The 24,339-nt window shown below is 38.1% G+C and overlaps 1 protein-coding gene across 9 annotated transcripts in view; it reads right to left on the bottom strand.

Moving 5' to 3' along the window:
- Positions 1-24,339, bottom strand: part of IFTAP (intraflagellar transport associated protein) — a 62,339-nt gene that overhangs the window by 2,089 nt on the left and 35,911 nt on the right. For all 9 annotated transcript variants that reach the window (XM_063095424.1, XM_063095425.1, XM_063095418.1 and 6 more), the window contains 3 exons: positions 23,204-23,275; positions 21,766-21,832; positions 8,497-8,681 (listed from right to left, as the gene is read on the bottom strand). In XM_063095424.1, the coding sequence (XP_062951494.1) occupies positions 8,497-8,681; positions 21,766-21,832; positions 23,204-23,275 (324 nt within the window). The remainder of the gene's footprint in view (positions 1-8,496; positions 8,682-21,765; positions 21,833-23,203; positions 23,276-24,339) is intronic.

Genomic DNA, 24,339 nt, shown 5'->3' with positions numbered 1-24,339 from the left:
TCCTTGCAGAAGTATTTCTTGGTGTAAGGTTGTGGTTTTTGCATTCTTTTCTGGTAGTTCTAATGATCTGGCATTTGTATATGGCCCTCCCCAGCACTATTTGTCAGGGTGTTTCACACATGTGACTCTATTTTGATTCTGACAACTTTCACAAAACCAAGTCATAGCTCTATGGGAGAAAAGACCTTTTCTGAATAAGCTGAACAATTCCCACAGCCTATCATAAAAAGTGTACTCAAAGATACAGTAAGACCATGACTGTCTCTGAAAGAGCAGCTGCACACAGGAAGTAAACCAGCCTGCAGAGTGACTGATCAGCTCATTTTGATCACTTTCTGAGATTAAATTTATCATCACCACAGCCAAAGTAACAGAGGGGCAATATTGCTAAAACCAGCTCAAATGAATGACAATGACATAAGATGTTCACTTCTGGAATATAAGCACTCTTGCTCTCTCCATCTCTACTCAGCAGTAAGTACTGAGGCCAGCAGGCTTGGCCATGACTCCACGCTGAGCTGATTCTAACCCATCCTGGCAGAGTATGAGGTGGGGCCCCCATCTCCACCACTGCATTCAGTCCAGTGCGATGTTTGCTGCCCTTTTATGCCTGGTTAAAGGCCTGTCATCACATGTCCATCAAGCTTCAGGCCACCCACACTTGAATGCGCTCACTGCACTAGGACTTTGAGCCCCACCCTGAGCCCTCTAAAACCTGCCTAGACCTTACTAGCCATCCTCACTAGATGCAGTCGCTTTTCCTTCACCTGTCTCCCAGGGAGGCTAGAATGCAATTTCAAATTAGACAAATCCCTCTGCTGTGCTCAAATCCCAGCAACACCATACTGTGCCCCACCTCCCTCTACACAACACAAACAACCTCCACATTCCCACCTCCCTCCCCTTTGCTTGTTCATTCAGTAAACACTTATGTATTCAATACTGGGAACACAAAACGAATGTTGTAAAATCTGTGTCCACAAGGTTTCACAACTTCAAGGAGAAGACAGAAGTAAATGAACGATTTAAGTATCAAGGGCCATGCTCTTGAATAGAGGCATGCAAAAAAGGGAAGCAGAAGCATAGAGGGGAAAGTGCAGAAGCTTAACTTACTCCCAAGTACTGCCATGCTCCAGAAAATCCTACTACCCTCCCCACACATCATTTCATTATTACTCACCTTGTCTTACAACCCAGATAAAGTAAGGCTTACATTTTGGAGTTCTAAACTCGACAATCAGGGCTAACTCCCACAGCCAAGTTAGCTCTCCCAGATATGGCTCAAACCATTGCATTATTACTCCTCTCCCTTCCCTGAGGTCCCAGTATACATTATGGCTATAATATCCAATGTTACAGTACTAGATATACACAAATTTGTTCTTGAAAGGAAAAATCTTATTTTCCTATAACTTTTTTTTTCCATACGTTTAAATTCTTCTTTGTTATGGAGCATGCTTTTCTTTATCAGTCACTTGACATTAACCAAAATAATAGTAAGGATTAAAGTTTTCAGCAAGTCAATAAATATAATGCCAACACAAGGATTATTAATTCATAATATATTTAAAGTTATAAAAATATACTTAAAGATATAAATTTCTTCACTTAGAAACTAAGAGTTATTAACAGCAGCTATTGTTAGATTAATTTCCTAGGCAATCAGTTAAATGCTGAAATAGAAAAGCAAGAAACCAAGAATAACAATAATTTAGTATTTGCAATGCCAAATTATGATACTGAGGACACAAAACCATTTGGGTAATATAGTTCGATGTGGCCATTACATCCCTGAGTCAAAATGTCAGAGAAATAGCCTCATGCAATCATTCAAATATTTTCCATTCTTTCCACTCTAGGTTCCTATCAAATTCTAGGCATTGTGTTAGCTGCTGGGGATACAAAGATAAAGACCTCTATGAAATCACAGACAAATGAGATGAACTCACCAACAAATCATTATAGTAAAACTGGTAAGGATAAATAGTATAGTCAGGGGGTGATAGGAACAAGGAAGGGATACCTAACCCAGACCAGGTTGGAGGGGATTGGGGAAAAAAAAAAAAATGAGAAGGCTTCCTGGAAGAGATGATATTTAACCAGAATTTTAAACGGTGAATATTAGTTAACAAGGTTGAGGGAAGAAGAGCTTTGCAGTCCGGGGGAGTTTGCATGGGCAGGCCATAGAATTAAGACACAGATTTTCACATTTGTGAGTTAAAAGTAACTCAGCATTGCCAGCCCATAAAGTGTAAGGTAGAGAGGGACTAGAGACCAGGATGGTCCCAAATCATCCTGGAGATGATGAATAATCACCGAAGAATTTTTTTTTTAATAGAGTAGACGCTTGGTCATCTAAGCATTTCAGATAAATTCCTTCATTCACTGAAATTTTTACTGAGCACTTCAATAATGAAACAGGTGCTAGAGCAAAAAAAGAAGGATGCCCTGCCCTCTTGGAAATTACATTTAGATAGGTCACTTTGAAGATTAAATAGAGGGTGGATTTGACGGGGATCAGCCTGGAGTCAGAAGACTATTCAGTATCCTGCTGAAGCAGTCCAGGTGAGAGATAATGAGAACAGGGCAGTGGTGACAGAGATCTGAAAAAATTTGGAAACAAAATCAGCAGTGCTCAACAGCTGATTGGATATGGAATGGGAAGAGGAGGGAGAATGAAGGAAGGGAAGCAGGTTAAAAAAAAGAAAAAAGCTTAGCCTTTAACACGTTGAATTTGAAGGTACTTGAAAGAATCCAGGTGGAGAAATCAACAGGCAACTGAATATACAAAACTAAAGCTCAGAAAAAAGGCTCTGAAGCTAGATACCAATTTGGAAACATAATCATAAAAGGTAGTAACTTAAAGATGAAAATGGATCCAAGTATGTAAGGTGGGAAGAACCATAGTTTAAGCATGAAACCCTAAGGGACACCAACTCATAAAAGATGGATGGAGGGAAAAACCCCAAAGAAGGCAGGGAAAGAACAATTAGAGAAATACACAAAGAATCAGCAGAGAACAGCATAGTGAGAACCAGTGGAGTAAGAGTGTCAGGGGAAGATCAGTGGTGTCAAACACAGTAGAGAGGTCCATTAATAAAGAATGAAAAGTGTCCACAGGATTTGGCAGTTATAAAATAACTGGTGCCTTTATTCTGAAGACATTCAGGCTGGTGATTGGAGACAAGGGCATTTTGCAGTATACTGAGTGAGGAATGAAGGAAAAGGAAGCAGAGTCAACTAGTAGAGTTGAGTCTAATGGTTTCTGAATTCTGGAGAAGAAAAAGAATAGACAGTCGCCAGAGAGGGGTCCAAGGTGAAGGGCAGGTTGTTTTCCCTTGCTTGTTTCATTTTGTGAAGGATGGGAGAGACTTGAACATATTTATATGTTGAAGGGAATGGACAGAGTGGGAGAAAATTTTTGCTAACTATGCATCTGAAAAGGGATTAATATACATAATATACAAGGAACTCAAGCAATTATACGGTAAAAAAACAAATGACCCAATTAAAAAATGGGCAAAGGAGCTGAATAGACATTTTTCAAAGGAAGACATACAAATGGCCAATAAGTACTTGAAAAAATGCTCAACATCACTAGTCATCAGGGAAATGCAAATTAAAACCACACTGAGATATCATCTCACCCCAATTAGACTGGCTATAATCAAAAAGAATAACAAATGCCGGTGAGGATGTGGAGAGAAGGGAATGCTCCTACACTGTTGGTGGGACTGTAAATTAGTACAACCATTATGGAAAACAGTATGGAGGTTTCTCAAACAAATACAGATAGATCTTCTATATGATCCAGTGATTACACTTCTGGGTATATACCCAAAGGAATGGAAAACATCATGTCGAAGGGATACCTGCACTCTGATGTTCATCACAGCTCTGTTTACAATAGCCAAGATATGGAACTAACCTAAATGTCCATCAATGGATGGCTGGATAAGGAAACTGTGGTATACATACACCATGGAATACTACTCTGCCATAAAAAAAGAATGAAATTCTCCTACTTGCAACAACATGGATGAACTTGTAGAAACTTATGTTGAGTGAAATAAGCAAAGCACAGAGGGATAAATACCGTATGTGCTCACTCATATGTGGGAGCTAAGAGAGAAAGAAGAAAGGAAAGAAAGACCACAGTAGTGCATTGGACTTGCAGAGGGAGAACATACCTAGGGATACAAAGTGGAGTGGGGAAAGGGAGATAGGGAGGAAGGTCAGGGATAATGAAGAGGATAATTGGGTGGGGGACACAGGGTACAATCACAATTTGTGGTAATGGACATGCTGCCAGTATGGATCTGGCAATCACATCTTAGGCATGAGTAGTGACAATTTGCTTTGCATCCATGAATATTCATAACCAATAAAAACAAAACATTTTTTTAAAAAAAGAGAGAAGAAGAGGACCCCAACCATGTTACTGTATTAGAAAAATCACTCCCAATAAGTGGTAAAGTCTTTATTTATTTGTTCATTCAATAGTATTTATTGTATATCTACTATATGCATGGCACTGAGCTTGGCACTAGTTCTGACTTTCTGCATTTTAATTAAGTAAGCTTATGAAGATATGCATGAGGGAATTTAGAGTCTTCTAAGACAAGGCACACATAAGAAATTCAAAGTGAAGCTAGGTGTACACTGCAATTCAGAAGACATCACTGTGATCTTCCAAATGACAGCTTTTAAAATATAATAGTAAGGCTGCATTTCTATGTATGTATTTAAGCTATTGGCTATTGTGGCACACTTTGGGAATTTTCTTCTTTCAAGTTAGGTTCATTTTAGGGTTCTAAGCTATAAGACTCCAAGGTTTTAAGAATGCAAACTGAAATTCTGATTTATTCCAGAAAAGAATCTGTGCAAGGGAACTTCAAATCCCCTGCTGTTAAACAAAAAACAACTGTGAATTAAGTTATTAACTTGTTATTTTTGCCTAAGAAGCTGAGAGAAATATGTGGATTTCAGGTGTCTAATTTCAAATCTAATTGAAATCTTTTTGTAGCCTCTCAGAGAATAAAATTTGTACACTATTAGAAAACTTCTAGTTTCCTTTTTTTTTTTTTTTTTGGTGACCGGTAAGGGGATCGCAACCCTTGGCTTGGTGTCGTCCGCACTGCGCTCAGCCAGTGAGCACACCAGCCATCCCTATATAGGATCCGAACCTGCGGCGGGAGCGCCGCTGTGCTCCCAGTGCCACACTCTCCTGAGTGAGCCACGGGGTCGGCCCTTCTAGTTTCCTTTAAATTGCTCATGTGACTTATTCTAACAGAGACACTGTTAAAGGAGGAATAATTTTCATTCACAGTACCATATAGGAAAAATAAAGAAAATAATTTTTTTTTTTTTAAATAAGGGGATTTTAACCCTTGACTCAGTGTTGTCAGCACCACGCTCTCCCAAGTGAGCCAACCGGCCATCCCTATATAGGGATCCGAACCCATGGCCTTGGTGTTATCAGCACCACACTCTCCCAAGTGAGCCACAGGCCAGCCCTTTAAAAATGAAAAGAACATTCTTTGCTGTGGGCCATACAAAAATAGGCTAGGCCAGATTTGGCAAACTATAATTTGTGGACCCCTGTTCCAGCCAAATAAAGCTATGTCGTGTTTTTTTCATTAGTCTCTGCCCTTATATATAAGCTGTTGCTTTTTACTGCATGGAATATTCTCTCATTCATACATAGAAGACTCCTTCCCATCATGATTCAAAACTTAGCTCATAGGTTAACCTTTTTTTTTTAAGTTTTATTTATTTATTAATAATAGTATTTTTTTTACATTCTAAGATGTTGCGGAGCAGTTGGCGGGGAGGGGGAAAGAAAAAGGGGGAAGAAAATATGGTGGGAGAAGGAGGGAGAGAGGGCAGGGTTAGACCCATGACACCCCCCTCATTCCTGAAGGGGAGACAAGGGGGCTTCCAGCAGTAGCTCAGTCATTTTTTTCGTTTTTTGTTATTTTTTTAAAAGATGACTGGTAAGGGAATCTTAACCCTTGACTTGGTGTTGTCAGCACCACGCTCACCCAGTGAGCTAACCAGCCATTACTATATAGGGATCCGAACCCGTGGCCTTGGTGTTATCAGCACCACACTCTCCCAAGTGAGCCACGGGCCGGCCCTAGGAAAACAAAACTATTGCTCAAATCCATAATGGCAGCATTTAGCTATAGGCTATCATACAAAGTAATTCAGTAAATAAACTGTCTTTATAGGTGAAAATTTTTAGAGTCCTATTATGAATAGGAAAAACAGGGTATCTCCTATTAAAATACCACAGAAGTTTCTTTTATGACTTCTTCTAGGGTCGGGGGGAGGGAGGAGGCAGAGGAACCACAATTTTTCATCTTCCTAATGTGAACGCTTTTTGCTCTACAAAGCTGTTCAAAACTTCCAAAATTCATAAAAATAGAATAACCAAGGCAAGAAGTTATTCACAAACAGAATGTGGAAGGTTCTTGGAAACCGTTTGATTCTAAGGGAAAAATGCACATGTATAAAATCAGTGATAAAATTAGCGAAAAAAATTAAATTGGTCCATTCCATATTCAGAAAGTTGGTGGATTCTTAATAGGCAATTAAGTGGAAGTCAGGACATACAGAATATATTTTCATCTTTTCAGATTTAAGTCACAGAAAGAAACCACCATCTCTAGCCCCAAAATTGCCTCTTGGTATGTGCTTACAGGACATATTTGCTAGAAATTGATGATTATTTTCTTTTACTGGCATTGGATGCTTTAAAATAAGATTAACACTATGAAACTGAGGCAGAGTTGGTGCAATATTGTGATTCTAGACAATCCTGAAAAGCTTCTCTAACAAAGAGTGGTTAGAAATAAAAATCCCAACCAAGATATTACTCTGGATATTCAAAAAATAGCAAAAGTTATTCATCCATGGCTCATGCATTTGCCAACACAAAAACTGTTTAAATCATTTTGATTGCTACATTAAAAGATGTTCATATTTTCTGGTATGAAATTTATATTATTTTTAAAGGTATAATCATATATGAAGTTTTAACTTGCATTTTACTGGCTGTTTGATAGATACCAGCTTTTTTTAAACCCATTAACTAAAACCACTTCATAACAATTCCTATAATTGTATTAGAATATATATATTCTATAATTGTATTGAAACATAATTTTATTTCTATAAAGGTACTAGGCACTGTGCCCACTGACTGGTTCAATAATTTGTATGATCACAACTGAAGTCCAGAACATCAACAAATCTTAAAAAGGAACAGATTTCTGTTAGAAATAACCTTGCAATTTTAGCTTCTTACAACTCAGAGAAAGCAATCTATAACTAAAAATCATATTGAAAAGTAGCCGTTCCTTCTAGTTCATTTGATAACCAATTTAGGGGTTAAATATAAGCCTGCAAGCATCCTGGATATACTTTTGTCATGTCAGTAAATAAAAGTACCATGAGAAAAGGGCAATTTAGAATTAAGATGTGTGGATTATTTGTGATTGAAAGACTGATTCCATAACAGAATTTTTTTCCAATGACAAGTCCTAAACAATTAAATGACAAGACCTGAACAATTGATCAAGAAGGACCCTGGGGATTTTATTAGGAAGCAATAATAAAGAGCCCTTAACAACTTCTTGTGCCTGATCTGAGAAAGGTCACTACCCAACACTACCAACAGCCTCTATTGTAAACATTTGTTAAGTATACGTAGAAGAGTTGCAAAGTGATAGCAAAAGGTGACGTTCAAGTTATATGTCTGGGAGAGTAAAGGTGTGGCAGAGATTTCACTTTGCCCTGCTTTTGAAGTACATGACTAGGTGACATTTTCCAGCCTCCCTTATGGCTAGATATGAACATGTGACTAAATGATTGTCAATAGAATGTGATCAGAAATGAAGGGCCCTGAGTCCTAAGCCTTGGAGAAACATGCTGCCCCCAAGCTCTCTCCCCTGCCCCTCCAGGTATGATGGTGATCTCACTTGGAACATGCAAATGAGGACAATGCCCTTAAGGATAATAGACATCCAGAGAGGAGGAACCTGGATCCCTGATGACCCCAGGGAACAGCCTCCTGCTCACTTTAAGGGCTTTCTACAGACTGTTAAAAAAGAGAAACTTCTATGTCCTTTCCGTCACTGAACTATTATTGGGATTCTCTGTTTTAGTAGTGTGGCTTTACCTGAACTAATACAAAAGGTTTATAGGACCTTACAAACAATAATAAAAAGAAGAATGGCCAGATTAAAAGAGATAAGAAAACTGTCCACAGTCCCTAGGTAGCATTGTCCTATAGCACTCATACATTATAGAACAAAAAAATTTCCCCATAAAAACATAATTGCTCTATGTGTTTAAAAAGAAATAGACACATTAGAGATAGATGGCAGTGAGTGGGACCAGTTAATCAACCTGAATTCTAAATTTTCCCAAATCTGAGAAAAATACAAAAGCACACGGGTATAGTAGCATTTCTCTGAATGAACAAATTACCAAATCCAGGCAGTGTCGAGACTGATTGAATTCCCAGTGCAGGACCTCTTCCATTGGTTTGTTCATTCCTTTTACAGCGGGCTTTGGCTTCATTTCAGGGGCGAGAGGCTGGCCCATGGAAGGAAAATAAGAAGGAACACTGGTGCTTACGTCCTGTTCCACTTCTCCTGGAAGCAGCAGCAAATCTGTTGCAGACAAAATATTTTAACTGACCCTTTCCCCAAGTTCACAATTAACCTAAATCCTCTAAAAGCCTATAATAATCAAAAGAATTAAGCAAATATGCTCAGGTAAAGTAGGTCCATTTCAAGATGTCTGTCCTCATTCGGGGATTTGACTCAACGGATTCCCCTTTCTATAAAACAGAAGCTATCGGTGCATTTATTTTTATCTTATTGTTGCAAAGTTACAGTCCATCCAAAAAGTCTGGGGGAAATACTGTTTTTGCAGTAACTTGATTGGGCCTCTCACCCCCAGCGTTTCTACTTTTATACGAAAGTAAGGCAAGAAGATGCTACTTTTGCTTCACTTTCCCATATTTTCCTGAGGGGGTAAAGAGGAAGAAAATGGAGTGATGATTTTGTCCTACAACAATATGGCAATATTTCAAAAAAAAACATATTAAAAAACAATGATGCCAGAAGGAAAGTAACTTTCAGCAGAAAAATGAAATACTCTGTCAAATTCAGAATGCATGCTCTAATTTTCAACAATAACATGTTTTCTGCTTGTTTAGCACAACCATAAGAATTTAATAACCAATTTTGGTTTTCTGATCGACCCATTATAAGTAAATAAGGGATATGTTCCCTTGTTTTCGCATGTATTATAGTACATGGATGCATCATAGACAACTGATGATCTTACACAGGCTTCTTTAAGGAGGAAAAAAATGAAATGGAAGCACAGCAGGTTTCCTCCTCTGTCTAAGTCTTCGTATGACCAGAAGGGCTTGCTAGAGCTAGCCAATAACTTGGAGCTGGCTCAGGGTGACTGCCTGCTACTCAAGGATGATCCTAATTAAGCCACTAATTAAGTTCCCAGTGGAAGTGATTAATTAACAACAGGCATGCCTTGGCTATTGCCAATGGCAGCATATATAGGGAGATAATTGAGCAAGTATTGATATTCAAAGACTGAAACATATTTGAAATGCATCTCTCACCACTGTAGTTATCACCTTCACAAAGGATATAACTACGAAAATCTTAAGACTCCAGCAACACAGAACATAGCCTGAAAACTGAGAACTGAAGCAGGGAGATGATTAAGAAGGTAGTTCTCCTATGAATAATTATTAAAATCTTAGAATGCGATCTCATTAATTAACAGATATAAAAGCAATAACAGCCAACATTTAACGTGCCCGGCATTTTATATGCATTAACTCAGTTAATTCTTCCAAGAGCTGTATTATTTCCCATTTCACAGGCCATGAGTTCTAAACACTGACAACAACCTCCTTCAAGATCCCACAGTTAGAAATGGCAGAGCCAGTTAGTCTGTCTAAAGGCCCTGCTCTTAGCTCACAATGTCACATTATGACCTTCTCTTAAATAAGCATTTTCATTACATATTTTATTAACTTGATCAGATTATACATACAAACTCAAGGCCAAGAAACATTACTACTATAGCACATTAGTATGGTTAGGCAGCATTGCATGTACTTCCCAAACATTTTATAGCCAGAGTAGTAGTATTTCTAAACTCAGTACAGTTGGTGGAAAGACTGGCTTTCTAATGTACCTATTTAAGAGTTCAAAGCCAAATCCCTCACTGAGCTCCCTAGTATAACAGCCTAGGACTAGTACAAGCTGGGTTAGGAACCTGCCAGCAACAAGAAGAGAAAAGTTTTAGGCTTCTCAATGTGAAAACCAGCATCTACCAGACCCATTGGCTGCCAGTGCAAATATCAGTTCAAATGTGAAATCAAAATCAGTTCTGCTTTCAGGACTAATTTTCAGGACTACGTCAGTTCTAACTGACAGTACTGTGCAGCGAGAAGGACAATTCTGCCATTACTTTACTGAAATTCTTCAATTCCCTAATCTGTTGGCAAAGAGAATAAGATTTTCAACAAAAGTGGTTTCTTTCATAACCGTTCTCCTGCTAAGGGAAAAAATTCTTTCAAAGCAAGACTCAGTATCCTCCACACCGTAATTTCTTGTCCTTTGTTACCTCAGTGTAAATGCAAAATGCACCAATGAATATCTACTGATGCCTAACACAGTATCTTATATATAACGAATTCTCAACAAGTACATGGAGCTAGAAAATGAATTTCCTGCACCTCAGCTTTTAAAATGAACAGCAAGTATCAAGAGTCTACCTCTCAATAGGACATTGTGGTGATGTAAAATAAGTATAGTCCTTACCCTCAGAAATTAAATGTAGTTACAGGGATAAGACTTTCGCATATAAAATCAATCAGAGAAAAATGAACAATAAAATTATATGGCTCTAACTCTGAAGATAACAGATTTATAAAAGAGTGAAACCAATATGGATGGGAAGAGCCTCGTAAGGCACATGGTATGAAGAAGACTCTTGCTATCTTTCAGCCATTTACAACCATGGGTGGGTTGTTTATATACTCATATTCTCTTGGGGGAGAAATGGATTCACACTGATGGTGAGGAATGAAATTTCTGAAGTTCTTTGTAAAACTTTCTAAAACAGAAATGTTTTAAGAGACTTAATCTGATCTGATTAACCATTGTTTCTAAAACAACCAAAGGCCTTGTTTTTATTGTAACTAAGTGCCACCATCCTGGCTGGTGTGGATTGTAGAGTTAGGGCAACTGAATCTTGAGGCTGTATGACAAGACTGGTTGAAACATTCTAATCTCCTCTTTCTCAACTACATGTTAAGAATTTCTGATATTTATAAACTATCAGCTCATGCCATTTGTCTTTCTGTATTTAGTCAATGATCAGCAAGTCAAAGGCTATAACCATACAATTTAATACAACATCAAAAAGTGAACACACTCTACCTGACATCTGGTAATTCAGACTACAATAATATTTAATCTGCCTGGCATATTGATAAAATTAACGTATGTTGCCATGTAAAATGGCCAAAATTCTCTGAAAGTTTGGGCATCTACATCCAAAAAGGATATAGATAAATGCTTTAGCCATCCAGGCCTCTTCTATACATAGTTTCCACCTATGATAGTATAGGTCAGTGGTTCTTGTTTTTAAAAGTTATTGAATACCGGGCCGACCCGTGGCTCACTTGGGAGAGTGTGGTGCTGATAACACCAAGGCCACGGGTTCGGATCTCTATATAGGGATGGCCAGTTGGTTCACTTGGGAGAGCGTGGTGCTGACAACACCAAGTCAAGGGTTAAGATCCCCTTACCGGTCATCTTAAAAAAAAAAAAAATTATTCAATACCCCAAAGAGCTTTTGTTTATAAAGGCTATAGCTGTCAACACTCACCATGTTAGAAATTAAAACTGACAAATACTCCAATATTTATTTATTGAATCATTAAAAATAATCTCATTACTTATTAAAATATTTTTATAAAAAGTCTATTTTCTAAAAACAAAGAAAATAGTGAGAACCATTGTTTTACATTTTTTTGAATCTGTTTTAATGCCTGACTTAATAGAAGAAAGCTGGATTCTATATTTTCTTCTGCATTCAATTTTTCAAATATGCTGTTTCAATTGAATAAAGAAGATCTAGTCTCACACAGATATGTAGTGGGAAAAGGGAGGAATATTTTAATAGTCTTTTTATTTCATTCTGGATATCCTTCTTTGATACTACACCAGAACCTGACAAATAATAAAGTTTTTTAAAGGTTAGTTTCGATGAGCAATCTGAAACCATATCAGTGAATTTCTCATACTGTTATTTAAAATCCATTGGTCTGTCTTGCACATTCAATGGATCTTTCTCCTATGCATAATTTTGTAACACCATGAATTGGTGTCATTTGGAAAATACTGGTTCACTTTGTTATGCAGATCTTCCAAACACTGACATATTTAATTATACAGTATATAAATCACATTAGTTAATATCACCAATTTTACCAGAAAAGCCTTTAAATTTTCAGAAGCTGTCAAGCTCATAGTACTGGATACAAGTTTTCTAAAAATCTAATTTTCACTTGATCCATTTCCAACTTTATCACTGGCAATGAATATTATCAGTTTTCTGCCTCGAGGAGACACAGTCACTTCATTCATTTTTGAGAACTACAGTTTGTCTGTCATTTGAGAACTACAGTTTGTCTGTCATTATTTCAAGTAAAAATGGTATCCATGAAAGAAAAATAAACTACTTCAGCATATACTCAAACAATTGCCCAAGTGTTTTTCCACAAGACAGCCATTGTATTTCAGCATGCAACTGAAGCGCTTTATCAATACTTACTATTTCAGCGCGCAAATTATTAAAAAGAGGTATATTCAAGGATCAGGTTTAATAAAATTAATAATTTTAACTACTTCCTCAAGGACATTTTTAATGAAAACTGGCAATTGTTTTGACTATAAATTCATGACAGTGAAGATCGCAACTACTAGCATAGTTTGGTACCACTACCTTGGTTCACACTAAGGTGCCAGCATCCTCACCCCTCACTGCCTTTGCAACATCGGTGCACACATCAACACACTTGACCTGCAGACCTCAGGGCTTCCCAGGGGTTTCCAGACTGCATCCTCAGGAGTCTGCTGGTCTAGCTAATTACAGTCTAACCCTCCAACCAAGAACAACTAGAAAAGCTGGATAAATTACAAAATCAACTACTTAGGGAACATCCTCAAGATGGCAGAATAGAGAGTACCCAGCATCAGTCTCTCCCACAATTGATCAATCTACAATTATTAAAAAGCAAAGACTGCCAACCTTGGACCACTGGAGCTTGGGCAAAGAGGAAGAGAGACCCCCTGAGTTTGTGAAGGCAGGAAAAGCCACAGCAAGAGAAAGAGGGACCAGCCCCAGCAAGGGGCAGGAAGAAGCTGCAGCACACACAGAGCAGGAGACTAGAGGAGCCACAGCTGTGCCCTTTGTGTAAAGTTGTTTGGAGTCCACAGGGGAGAAAAGCACCTTGGAGCACACCATACCAGCCCCCATGCCAGTGAGACCACTGACAGGGTTCCTGTGAACCCATATAGTGAGGGCTGCAGCCGACTGAAGAAAGGAGCCACTCGGAGGCCAGTAAGTCATCACAAGGGGCTGGCACACAGCCCACTCCACAGGAAGCATCTGAAGTGCCTGGAGTGCAGTGGGAGGCTGGCCCACTGGGGGAACATTGGGGCATAGTGTGGGTAGCTGATCTGCCTTCCAACTGACACAGGCCCACCCAGTGGAGACTGATCAGGGAGAAAGAACTGCAGGAGGTACAGTTCGCTGTAAAGACTCAGTCCCAGGCCAGAATTCCTACACAGCCCAGGTGTATCTGACTTCACAAGACCCAGAAGTGATTAAAAGGCCAATAATTAAATCTGAGCCGCACAAAAAGCCTTCCTCAGAGAATTAGCAGCAAAGCAGCAATTTAGCTCAACTACAGGTCCCCATAGGAAGCTTCCCCCAATTTTGGAATTAACTGAAGGATAACATATTAGTTCCACTGCAGAGTTTAAGTGGTGGTGGTAACTAACAATTGAACACAGAACTGGGGGGAAAAAAAAAAAACAACAACAACACAGATCAGAGACAAAGCTCTGATATTAACCGTAAAGGTCTAACATCACTAAAGAACACCTATGTAACCTAGAAGCATAACAGTCTCCTCCAATGCCCAGGCATCAATGTAAAGAATAAAGATTGAGTAAGAACAGAGAAATATGTCACCATTAAAGGAAACAAACCCAGCAATGGATCCAAAGGAACAGATTTACGAAATGTCTGACAGAGAATTCAAAATAACCTTCTTAAGGATGTTCAAAGAGTGTCATAAGAAAATACAGATAAAAAACTAAATGATATTTGGAAAACAGCGAGGAACAGAATGAGAAACTTGACAAAAAAAACTCTAATCAATTAAAAAAAAAAAAAACTCACCCATACTGTCTAGCCAGCAAAAGAAAAAAAAAATGCTACTTCTCAGCTGATTAGAGCATGGTGTTATAACACCGAGGTCAAGGGTTCAGGTCCCCATAGCAGCCAGCCACTAAAAAAGAAAGAAAAAAAAAAGTCTAGAAACCAAGAATACATTCTCTGAATTGAGAAACTTGATAGAAAGCTCTAACATGAGACTTAATCAAACTGAGGAAAGAATTAGTGGGCTTGAAGATAAAACATGTAAAATCAAATCAGAGGGGCAAAAAGAATAAGAAAAAATAAAACAGAAATACAGCAAACATGGGACTCCTTCAAGTGAAATAACCTCCACAGGTTTGGCATACCCAAAGGAGAAAAAAAAGGAAGAGATGTAGCAAGCATATGCAAGGAAATTATGGCTGAAAATGTCCCAATATGGAGAAAGATGACAGCATCCAGGTACAGGAAGATCACTGGTTGCCAGTCAAATTCAATCCAAAGAAGAGCACTCCAAGGCACATCATAATCTAATTATCAAAAACCAAAGACAAAGAAAGCATACTGAAAGTGTTAGAAGATCACATCATCTGGAGCATAAACAATATGTCACACACAATGTTCAAACAAAAATTACCAGGTATACAAAGACATCAGATTAAAAGGGAAAACTAAAAATAGAAATGACCCACAGGAGATCTCAGGTATTTGAGTTATGACACATGAACTTTAAAATAACTGATTAATATATTTAAAATACATTACAAAAATGGAGATTTTCAGCAGAGAATTGACATCTATAAAAATAGATATTCCAGCTCTCTTTTTAAAACTACAACTAAAATATTGATGACTTTAACAGCAAATTAGATATAAGTCAAAGGATCAATGGGCTAGAATATAGACAGTGGAAAATATTTAGACTAAAGCAAGAAAGGAAATAAAAAATTATGGAAAATACAGAAAAGAGCAAGAGAGATAAATATACAAGTATAGGGCATTGTGAAAAGATCCGTGCACAGGTAATGTTGAATTAGCTGAGAATTCCCTAACACTTACAGGAATCTTTTCAAACCCTGAGCAACAGAACTGCAAACAAAAACCACCAAGGCACATCATAATGAAATTACTGAAGGGCCAATCCCGTGGCGCACTCGGGAGAGTGCGGCGCTGGGAGTGCAGCGACACTCCCGCTGCAGGTTCGGATCCTATATAGGAATGGCCGGTGTGCTCACTGGCTGAGTACCCAGGTCACGAAAAAGACAGAAAAAAAAAAAAAAAGAAAGAAATTACTGAAAAGCAATGAGAAAACATTAAAAGCAGCCAAATAAGGAAGAAAATATGTAATCTTCAAATGAAAAACAACCAGATAGATATATGATTTTCAACAGCTTTCAACAATAAACACCAGAAAAGAACAGAAATAACATAAGAACAAGTAGAAAACAAAATAGTAAGATATTTAAAGCCAAATGTATCAGCAACCACATTAAATATAAATAGACTAACACACTTCAATTAAAGACAAAGGTTTTAGAATATATGCACAAAGGGTCTTCAAAAAGTTCATGGAAATATTTGTATTATCTTTTAATTCTATTTTCCGTGACCGCTTTGAAGTACTCTCATATATATGTTATGTATATAGGTGTGTGTATGTTTGTATAAATGCATATGTATAAATTACATGCTGCTTACAAGAGACACATTAACTAAAAAGCACTTTGAGGAAAAATGCAGAATAAATGAAAGTGGAAATGCAAAAGGAGAAAGGTTACTGCTCATCCAAGGAGAAGGTGAGGAAGATCAGGGAAGACTTGCTTCATGGATGAGGCATTTGGCAGCAACAATAAATCATATCACTCTCCAAGTAAAAAATAAAATAAAAGAGAAATGTATACAGGAGTCAGAAAGATGGGAATCAAAATATGAGCATCTCACTGGTAAAGGTGAATATGAAAATAGGGCTTGCCCCACAGTCACAACTGGGCTTCCTATTTAGTAGCCTTCCTTCCAAGTCTAGTTGTTGGACCATCCTAGCTGAGGGAAAGTCTGCACAGCTGCCATTTATCCAGCAGGTGTAATGAGAACTGCTTTGCACCCCTAGAGCCCTTAGAGTAGGGGCTCAGAGAACAGTACCTCCAGTCTTCCCTCTGGAGATGGTTCTCAGCCGCAAATGAACATTAGAATCCCTTGGGGAGCTTTCAAAATCACCAATGCCCAGGACACACATCAGACCACTAAAACAGAATCACCAAAGAGGACCAGACATTAGTACACTTTTAAAGCCCCTCAGGTGATTAAAATGTGTCCCTAAGGTTGAAAACCACTCTATTAAGGCAGGGCTGGGCCCTATCTAAAGTGTGTGTACTCTGAGAAAGGAAGTGCAGGCCCAGAAGAGAAGACACACAACTTGCAAATGGCATGAACCTAAAAGCAAAAACAAAGGGACTGACCCATATATACACAGTTTCTTTTCCCAGTCTCCCCAATTAGACAAAACCTGTCCTTACCCTTGGGGAGAAATAGGTGTAAATTGTGAAAGGGCAGAATTATCTTCCCAATTCTGTTCTCTTCTCAAGAATGGAATGGATCTTGGGCTCGAGTGGTGACAGTCAGCTTTGTACTCCATGAATATTCATAACCAATTAAAAAAATGAAATGAGGAGAGAGAGAAAGGAAGGGAGAGGGATAAAGAGAGAAAGAGATTAATTCTTGTGGCTAAAATATATCATGAAAATGTGTGTTTAATCTCTGAGTGCTTGATTTAAAATAAATTATAATTATTGATTGTGCCCTTAAAAAAAAAAAGAATGGAATAGAAATCTCCTCCTGCAATCATGAGGACATGAGCATGGGATAGTAGCTTTGCCTCTCTAGTTAACATGGCTTTCCAGTTGAACATTAGTAAATGGGTAAATTAGCATATATAGAAATTGGAAGAGTGGGAATAGAGGAACATTTTGAAGCAAGGATTTTTTTTTTCCCCTCTCAGTGTTTTTAGTGATCATTGAAGCAATGAAAGAATGATTTGTAACAGTCCAAAGTATAAAACAAACAAAACATCTAAACTGTAAGTTGGCTGAAATGTTGTATGGTTATGCTAATTGCCTGATTAGGCAACTAAAGGCAATTGTCGGAATCCTGCTGACGTAGCCAACTGTCTTGCTAGGGCTTGGGCTCAAAGACCCTTCAAACCCATTGTACAGACTGGGTCACAGACCCCTCACACGCCTGGCTGGGTCACCAGACTCTTCACACGCAAGTCCACACTAGGTAATTGGGAATGATTCTGGGAGCTGTTGGCAGATGATACAAGCTCAGTCCTCAGTTTCCTCAGCAACAGCAACAGCAGCAGCAGCATACAGCAATAGTCGGCAGCGGCGGTGGCAGCGACAGCCTCCCAGAACATCCCAGGGGCTTTGGCAGCGGCAGCAACAGCCTCCAGCAGCAGAAGTGGCCTCCCCATGGTCCCCTGCCTGGGGCATCCCAGGGGCCAGGGGCCCCCATGCATCAGAGCACTTATACTTAAGTCTGACAACCCAGGACACCTGGGTGCAAGTCAGACAACCCAGGAACACGTTGGTGCCCATGCGCATGTACATCAGACAATAGCCAAGGAAAACCTGGGTGCACGTGCATATTTACATCAAATGCTCAACAAGAATCTAAACATCTGAGGGACTCCTGACCATTTTCTTATATTTTCCCTACAAATGTGCTATTTTCTCCTAGCTCTGGACCTTTACATATGCCATTCTGGACCTTTACATATGCTGTCTCTATACTCTTCTATCTGCCCCTGACCCTCAGCCCACCGTTTCATCTAGTTAATAATTACTCATCCTTTGGATCTCGTGTTCTCAGAGAGCTTTCTGTGATCCCACAGACAAAATTTAAGTTCCCCTGCCATATGCTCTCATGAGATCTAAAACAACTTATAATGATATATTTATGTGGTTAGTGTCTGATTCTTCTGATAAATTATGAATTGTATGAAGGCAGGAACCCGGTCTGCTTTGTTCTTTATTATATTCCAGGCACCATCCATAGTGGTTAAATATTTGTTGAATAAGTGTCCTTGGTCATTCATAGACTGCCTAACACTGCTTCAAAGTTGCAGATAAGGAAAGTATTAAAAACAAAAAAGGTGATTGATGCCCTTATTTGTATGCACTCACCAATTAATTGACTAAAAATGACTAGAAGTACTGGAGAACTTGAAAATAAAAACCAAACAAGGTTGCCAATTTTTGAGAAGGAATCCGTGCCCATTCTCATTCAAGACAACCAACCACAGCATAAGTACACCTATTGGCCAAGCGACTTATGTAAGACAGTATAATTCTGGGAACTGGGCCTTAAAAAATGTCTCTTCAGCCTACTGCACTCAGCCAGAGAAGAGGTTGGGCTAACTGAGGAGACAAAAATATAAAGATGAACAGAAGATCCTTCCTACTCTGATGGCTTCCACATATTAAGTAATAGCTACTCCAAATAATAATGTTGCTGGATGACAGTTTGAGCCAGCTGGTCTGAGGCATGAGTCACCAGGTTAACTACCTTATCTCAAATTCAAAGGAAAAGAAAGTAGCTAACTTGATGTCAAATAAACACAGGGCACCAAATTTTGTGGCAAACGTTACCCTTAGATAACTTTCTTGATACCACTGCACAGTTTGCTCCACTGAAAAAAAACCTCTCCACTCTCTCTCTACCTGGGCTGCCCAAATGATAAACCAAACACTGGAGAAGAATCATGCTCCTGAATCTTGGAGAATATTTATGAGAGTGAATAAGGTGGACAAATAAAGTCAGTGGTAGAAAAACAATATGCTATGCAACCCACTTCAGCATCGCCCCCAGGCAAATCTGTTGCTTAAACAATAGCAACAGAATCTAATCACTAAACCTCCCAGCTGCCAAAATCATACAAGCAACTTGACTATTTAAATTGTCACATTTCCCATCTGATATAAATATTTGCCTTCTGCTCACATTCCTGAAGTGTAATACAAATTAGGCCCAAACTTAAATTCACCTTGGCACAAACTATTTAACTTCTTTTCTCCTTTCAAGTGACCCAGATTGTGCATTATGAAAATTGTGAAGCCCTGGTGGTCTTCTCAGTAATTAGAACAGATCGCTGTAGCCTGGGTCGATTTTCAGCCTAGGCTTTGCACATTATTTTACATGTGGAAAGGTCTTGACTACTTCATTCAAGTCCACTGAGACTTGGTTCAGCCTCAGTAACCTTTTATACACAAATGCAAGACTGCCTGTTATCTGATTTCCAGAAAAATCATACCAGTGAGATATTTTTATCCAGTTTTTTAAAATAAAGAAATAAATCTGGTAATTAAAAAACATAACTTGAAAAAATGTTTAAAGAAAACAAAATGATGCAAAAGATTAAAACGCTAATTTAAATGACATAACAAAAATCAAATTTGTTAGCTATGTTGGTTTATGTTAGTACAGACCTTCTCATTACTGACAGGAAGTGAGAAATTTAAACCATCACAAAAATGTTCAATACACACACTTCTGTGCCCTCCTATAAAATTGATTTTATATTACCTGCAGACTAGAACCATGTCTCCTGTGTCATCCTCACACTAACTATATCAGAATTACCTGAGGTATTGGTTAAAAATGCAGATCACTAGACACCAAAAACATTCTAAATTAGACTCTCTCTTGGGAACAGGACCCAGGAATCTGCATTTTAACAAGTTTCCTTCCCTAAATCACCCAAAACCCAAAACTGTGTGCTTGCTCTACAAACACAGCTTCCTGACAAGTCCTCAGCTCTTCTTTTGAATCCAACTGGAACCCAAAGCTGCTCTTATTATATTCAGAGCCACCCAGGGTATGAAAGTTAGAGAACCTCTCCCTGGATGTGATTCCTTTAGCTCTCTAATCTCAATTAAACCAAACAAGTAACTAAAAAATCTACAAAGTCTACTGGTTGATAGAGTGCTTGAGAAACAATCTCTCTAATGGAGTAGTGTGATGTTTGAAAGCAGAATAAAAAGGTTAATCGCTTCCTATTACCAAAGCCTCTCAAATTCGAGCAGTCAAAAAAGCTAGAGCAGAGGATTACACAACCAAATTTACAGATCGTCACCATCCCCTAACCAACTACACCCAGTCACTTTAACTCCTGCCTGATTATAAATAAGCCATCCTCCCCCAACAATAACGACCATAATTCATGTTTATGACTACCAAAAGACTGTAAACAACTGCTAAATATCAACAATGAAACCTCCAGGGAAACTGTCCGTTCCCTAAATTTTTTTTTTTTCCAAATTCATCCTCACAAACCTATAATCAACCCACACAATATCACAAACTGGTTTTTTCTTTTTTATTTGACTGGTAAGGGGATCGCAACCCTCGGCACGGTGTGGTCTGCACCACACTCAGCCAGTGAGCGCACCGGCCATCCCTATATAGGATCCCAACCTGCGGCCTCAGCGCTACCAGCGCTGCACTCTCCCGAGTGAGCCACAGGGCCAGCCCTCCGTTCCCTAAAATTTAACAATGACTTTGAGATATTCTTGAATATTAAATCAGGAATGAGTGTTCTCAAAATAAATAACCCTACTTTTGAACGTATTTCAAAAGTCCTTTGAACAACAAAGGATACCTAGGCTTACACAGAAATGTTAACCAAGAAAGGTAAAAGTCATCATCTACGTAAACATCAATGGACTAGCATTAAGCCTTTTTCAGTCCAGACCACATGAAAAAAATGCCCCAGGAGAAACATTTACAATATATATTAAGTGTTTGATTTACATATGTAATAAATATTTTTAAAAGTAAACATTTGGATTTTCTTTTCTTTCTATTTTTGCAATCAATTCCGATATTTTTATAATTTTTACAATCAATTGATATTTTATGAATCCCTCAAAAATAATCTTAATTTACAAGATTGTGCTTCTAGGAAATAAGGGGTCAAGTTTACAAGAGTTCTACTTGAGACAATTATCCAAGAATCAATCATGTGGTAAATTGTAAGGCGGGAGGAGCCATCTCTATTTCATTTAAGGCCAAAGGTTTTACAATCTTCAAGAGGCTTTGACCTTTCAGCTGAAATCTTTGTTACTGAAAAAGAAATTTCCCAACTTTAGTTTTTTCTATCTTAGGGGAGGTAGAGGTAAGGATTGCCAAAAAAAAGATAGGCTGTCTAAAGCCTTATTTGTAGTTCTAGAAAGAGGACAAGCAGTATAGAAACAGAAAGCATACCCTTGCTCATTTGGGGCTTAATCTCTTCATCCATGTCCAAATCTTCTAAATCTAGGAAATTGTTTACCTAGAAGAGGATTAACATCATTTTATGCATATTAAACAAAGTAAAAATGCAATGAAGAGTCAATGAATCCACTTCCACAACACTCAACTGAGCAGCTAAATCCACTTTTCTCATTAACTCTTGAGTCCCAAAGGCCTTTGTGTTTACTGTGCTTTCTCAGAGACATTGGAAATGAGTTGTAAATTTGGAAGTTGGTCTAGATTCTGTAGGCACCATAGTCTGATCTCTATACTGAAAGAGAAAAAATGGTTTGGGAGTTTTCAAAAAGAGACTTTGTTCTAGATCCTATCCCAGAATATATACCACCACCATAACAATCCAAAATAGTATTTCTCTTTTTTGTGTTTTTGCTTTATTGCCTTGGCTTCTCAAGCAAATGGTGGTGATAAGTCTGGCTATTATCATAACAGCCTGCTTTTTTATAGCATTCTCAAGAGCCAGAGAGAAGAAACTAAAAGCAGGAGAGAAAGGTTCGTTCCAAACAAAATCATCCTGCCCCGGGTAAATCACAATAGAGGTGAGCAGGGCTAAAAATTAAGTGTTCTCTCTTCAAGCAAATAAAACTGAAAATTACTTCAAAGGTAAAAAGCAGAGCAAATAACCTTTACAGACACAATAGCAGCATTTCAATGAAAAACTATTCCACGTGGAATATTGCTTTCCACTGCAAGCTGACAATGAGACATTTTAGATGAACAAAATGGTAACATTTCATACATGAACTAATTCATCTCAGGTGAATATTACAGAGTGTAAATAAGAAAATATTTTTACCACTAGCACAAATGAGACCTGGTAGAGTAAAGGCATAAGGTTGCAATGCCTTTTATGCTCATGATCTAAACATATGCATAATAAAATACCTTAAAATTACAAATTTATATTTCATAACTGGAATTCAAAAGACAGGCTGGGTCTTCCTCCCGCCCCAACTCTACTTCCCAGACCATGGCTACTACATAGGAATTTTAAATGGTAGCTTCCATTGCTTATAAGAATATAACTGCAGTTATTACTTAGCATCAAAGTGACAGCAAAAATTTATCTTCCATGTGATTGTTTCAGAACTAAAATTTGAGAATCTGTTATATTGTTATTTTTCCTAAAGCCTTATGCAAAGGGGGACTGGAGTCACGTTTCTCTATCAAAGCACCCCTTTCATTTCTTAAGCTTTAAGGGAAAAATATCCAGAACTCAGCCAAGCAAGAACAATTTAAGATATCCAAACATCAACTTAAAAAAAAAAAAATTTGTAAGGACAAAATCTGCTGAATTCTCCAACTTTGTATAAAGGACAGCAAATAAGTCCTGTGGGTTTTTTTTGTCTTTTTGTGTTTTTCACCACGGAAGGAAAATTGAATTGTGCTTTACCTTCACTTTTCCTGCCCGATTCAGATCACCTTGAAAGGAACTGCCCACTTTTTGGCCTTCATTCACCACTATCTGAAAATACAGTGAGGACATATTGATGAGAAAATGAAATAACCAAAAATAGGATCTGATCTTGTAGCACTTCAGATGATACAACCCCCCTTCCAGTTTTTAATTAGCTATGCATGATAGATCAGATTCACTAAACCATAGCAGTGCTCAGGGAATCGGTTTCAGAAGGTCTGACTTCTACTTCTATGCCCTAGACTCATCCACAGTATAACCTGGAGTACATTACTAAACCTCAGTGTTCTCATATGTAAAATAGGAACACTTCCAACCCCCTATCCCATCCCAATGAACCTCTGATGGACAAATCAGAGAATGTTAATACAACGTTTTCAAGTTACTGAAAAGCAACTTCATTCAACAATTCTTTGCCTCTAGTCTCAGTGGCCAATAATTGCCAGCAAGAGTGAATCCTTTAGGAATAAAGTTCACTGGAAGCAAGTTCTGGAAATAAAGAGTTAAAGACCTCTACTATAAATACATTTCTAACATATAGATTTTTGTTCCCTTTTATAAAACCCCAATCTCTTATACAATTCTGTTAACAATATTGCAGGGAAGACATGATGAGGCAGAAATTAACTCAAATGACTTAAAAGTAGAATAGCTTCAACTCTGATTCCTTGATAATTTAAAACCATAGCTAAGGAGAATGTGAATAGAGTCTATACGATCTTGAAGATTAGGAAGAAAGTATCCAACATTTACTGACCAAACCTTAGAGAAAACAAGATAACAGATTCTACTTCAACTTTGAAAGAAATCTAGGACAGGTAAAAGAAAAGTGCCATTTTACACAAAGAATTATAAAAAGAAACTCTTTGGTCCCAAACAGAGGGTAAGTTAAAAGATACAAATAATTTCAAAAAGAATTTATAGATGGCAGATCCTTAAGAGGCTTTTAACAAAAATTGAAGATAAACCAGTTACCATCATAAACAATGGCTGCTGAAATCACGAAATGTAATGGTGATTTTCAACAAAGTGCCCCAATGGCACTCCTCCTAGAATAAGGAGTTACCAATCCAATAACTGTCCAATGTTTCTTATAGTCTGTCCTGTTTTTA

Source organism: Cynocephalus volans, chromosome 4 (assembly GCF_027409185.1).
Source record: "Cynocephalus volans isolate mCynVol1 chromosome 4, mCynVol1.pri, whole genome shotgun sequence".
Classification (NCBI taxonomy): domain Eukaryota; kingdom Metazoa; phylum Chordata; class Mammalia; order Dermoptera; family Cynocephalidae; genus Cynocephalus; species Cynocephalus volans.
This window is presented reverse-complemented; position numbering and strand designations above follow the sequence as displayed.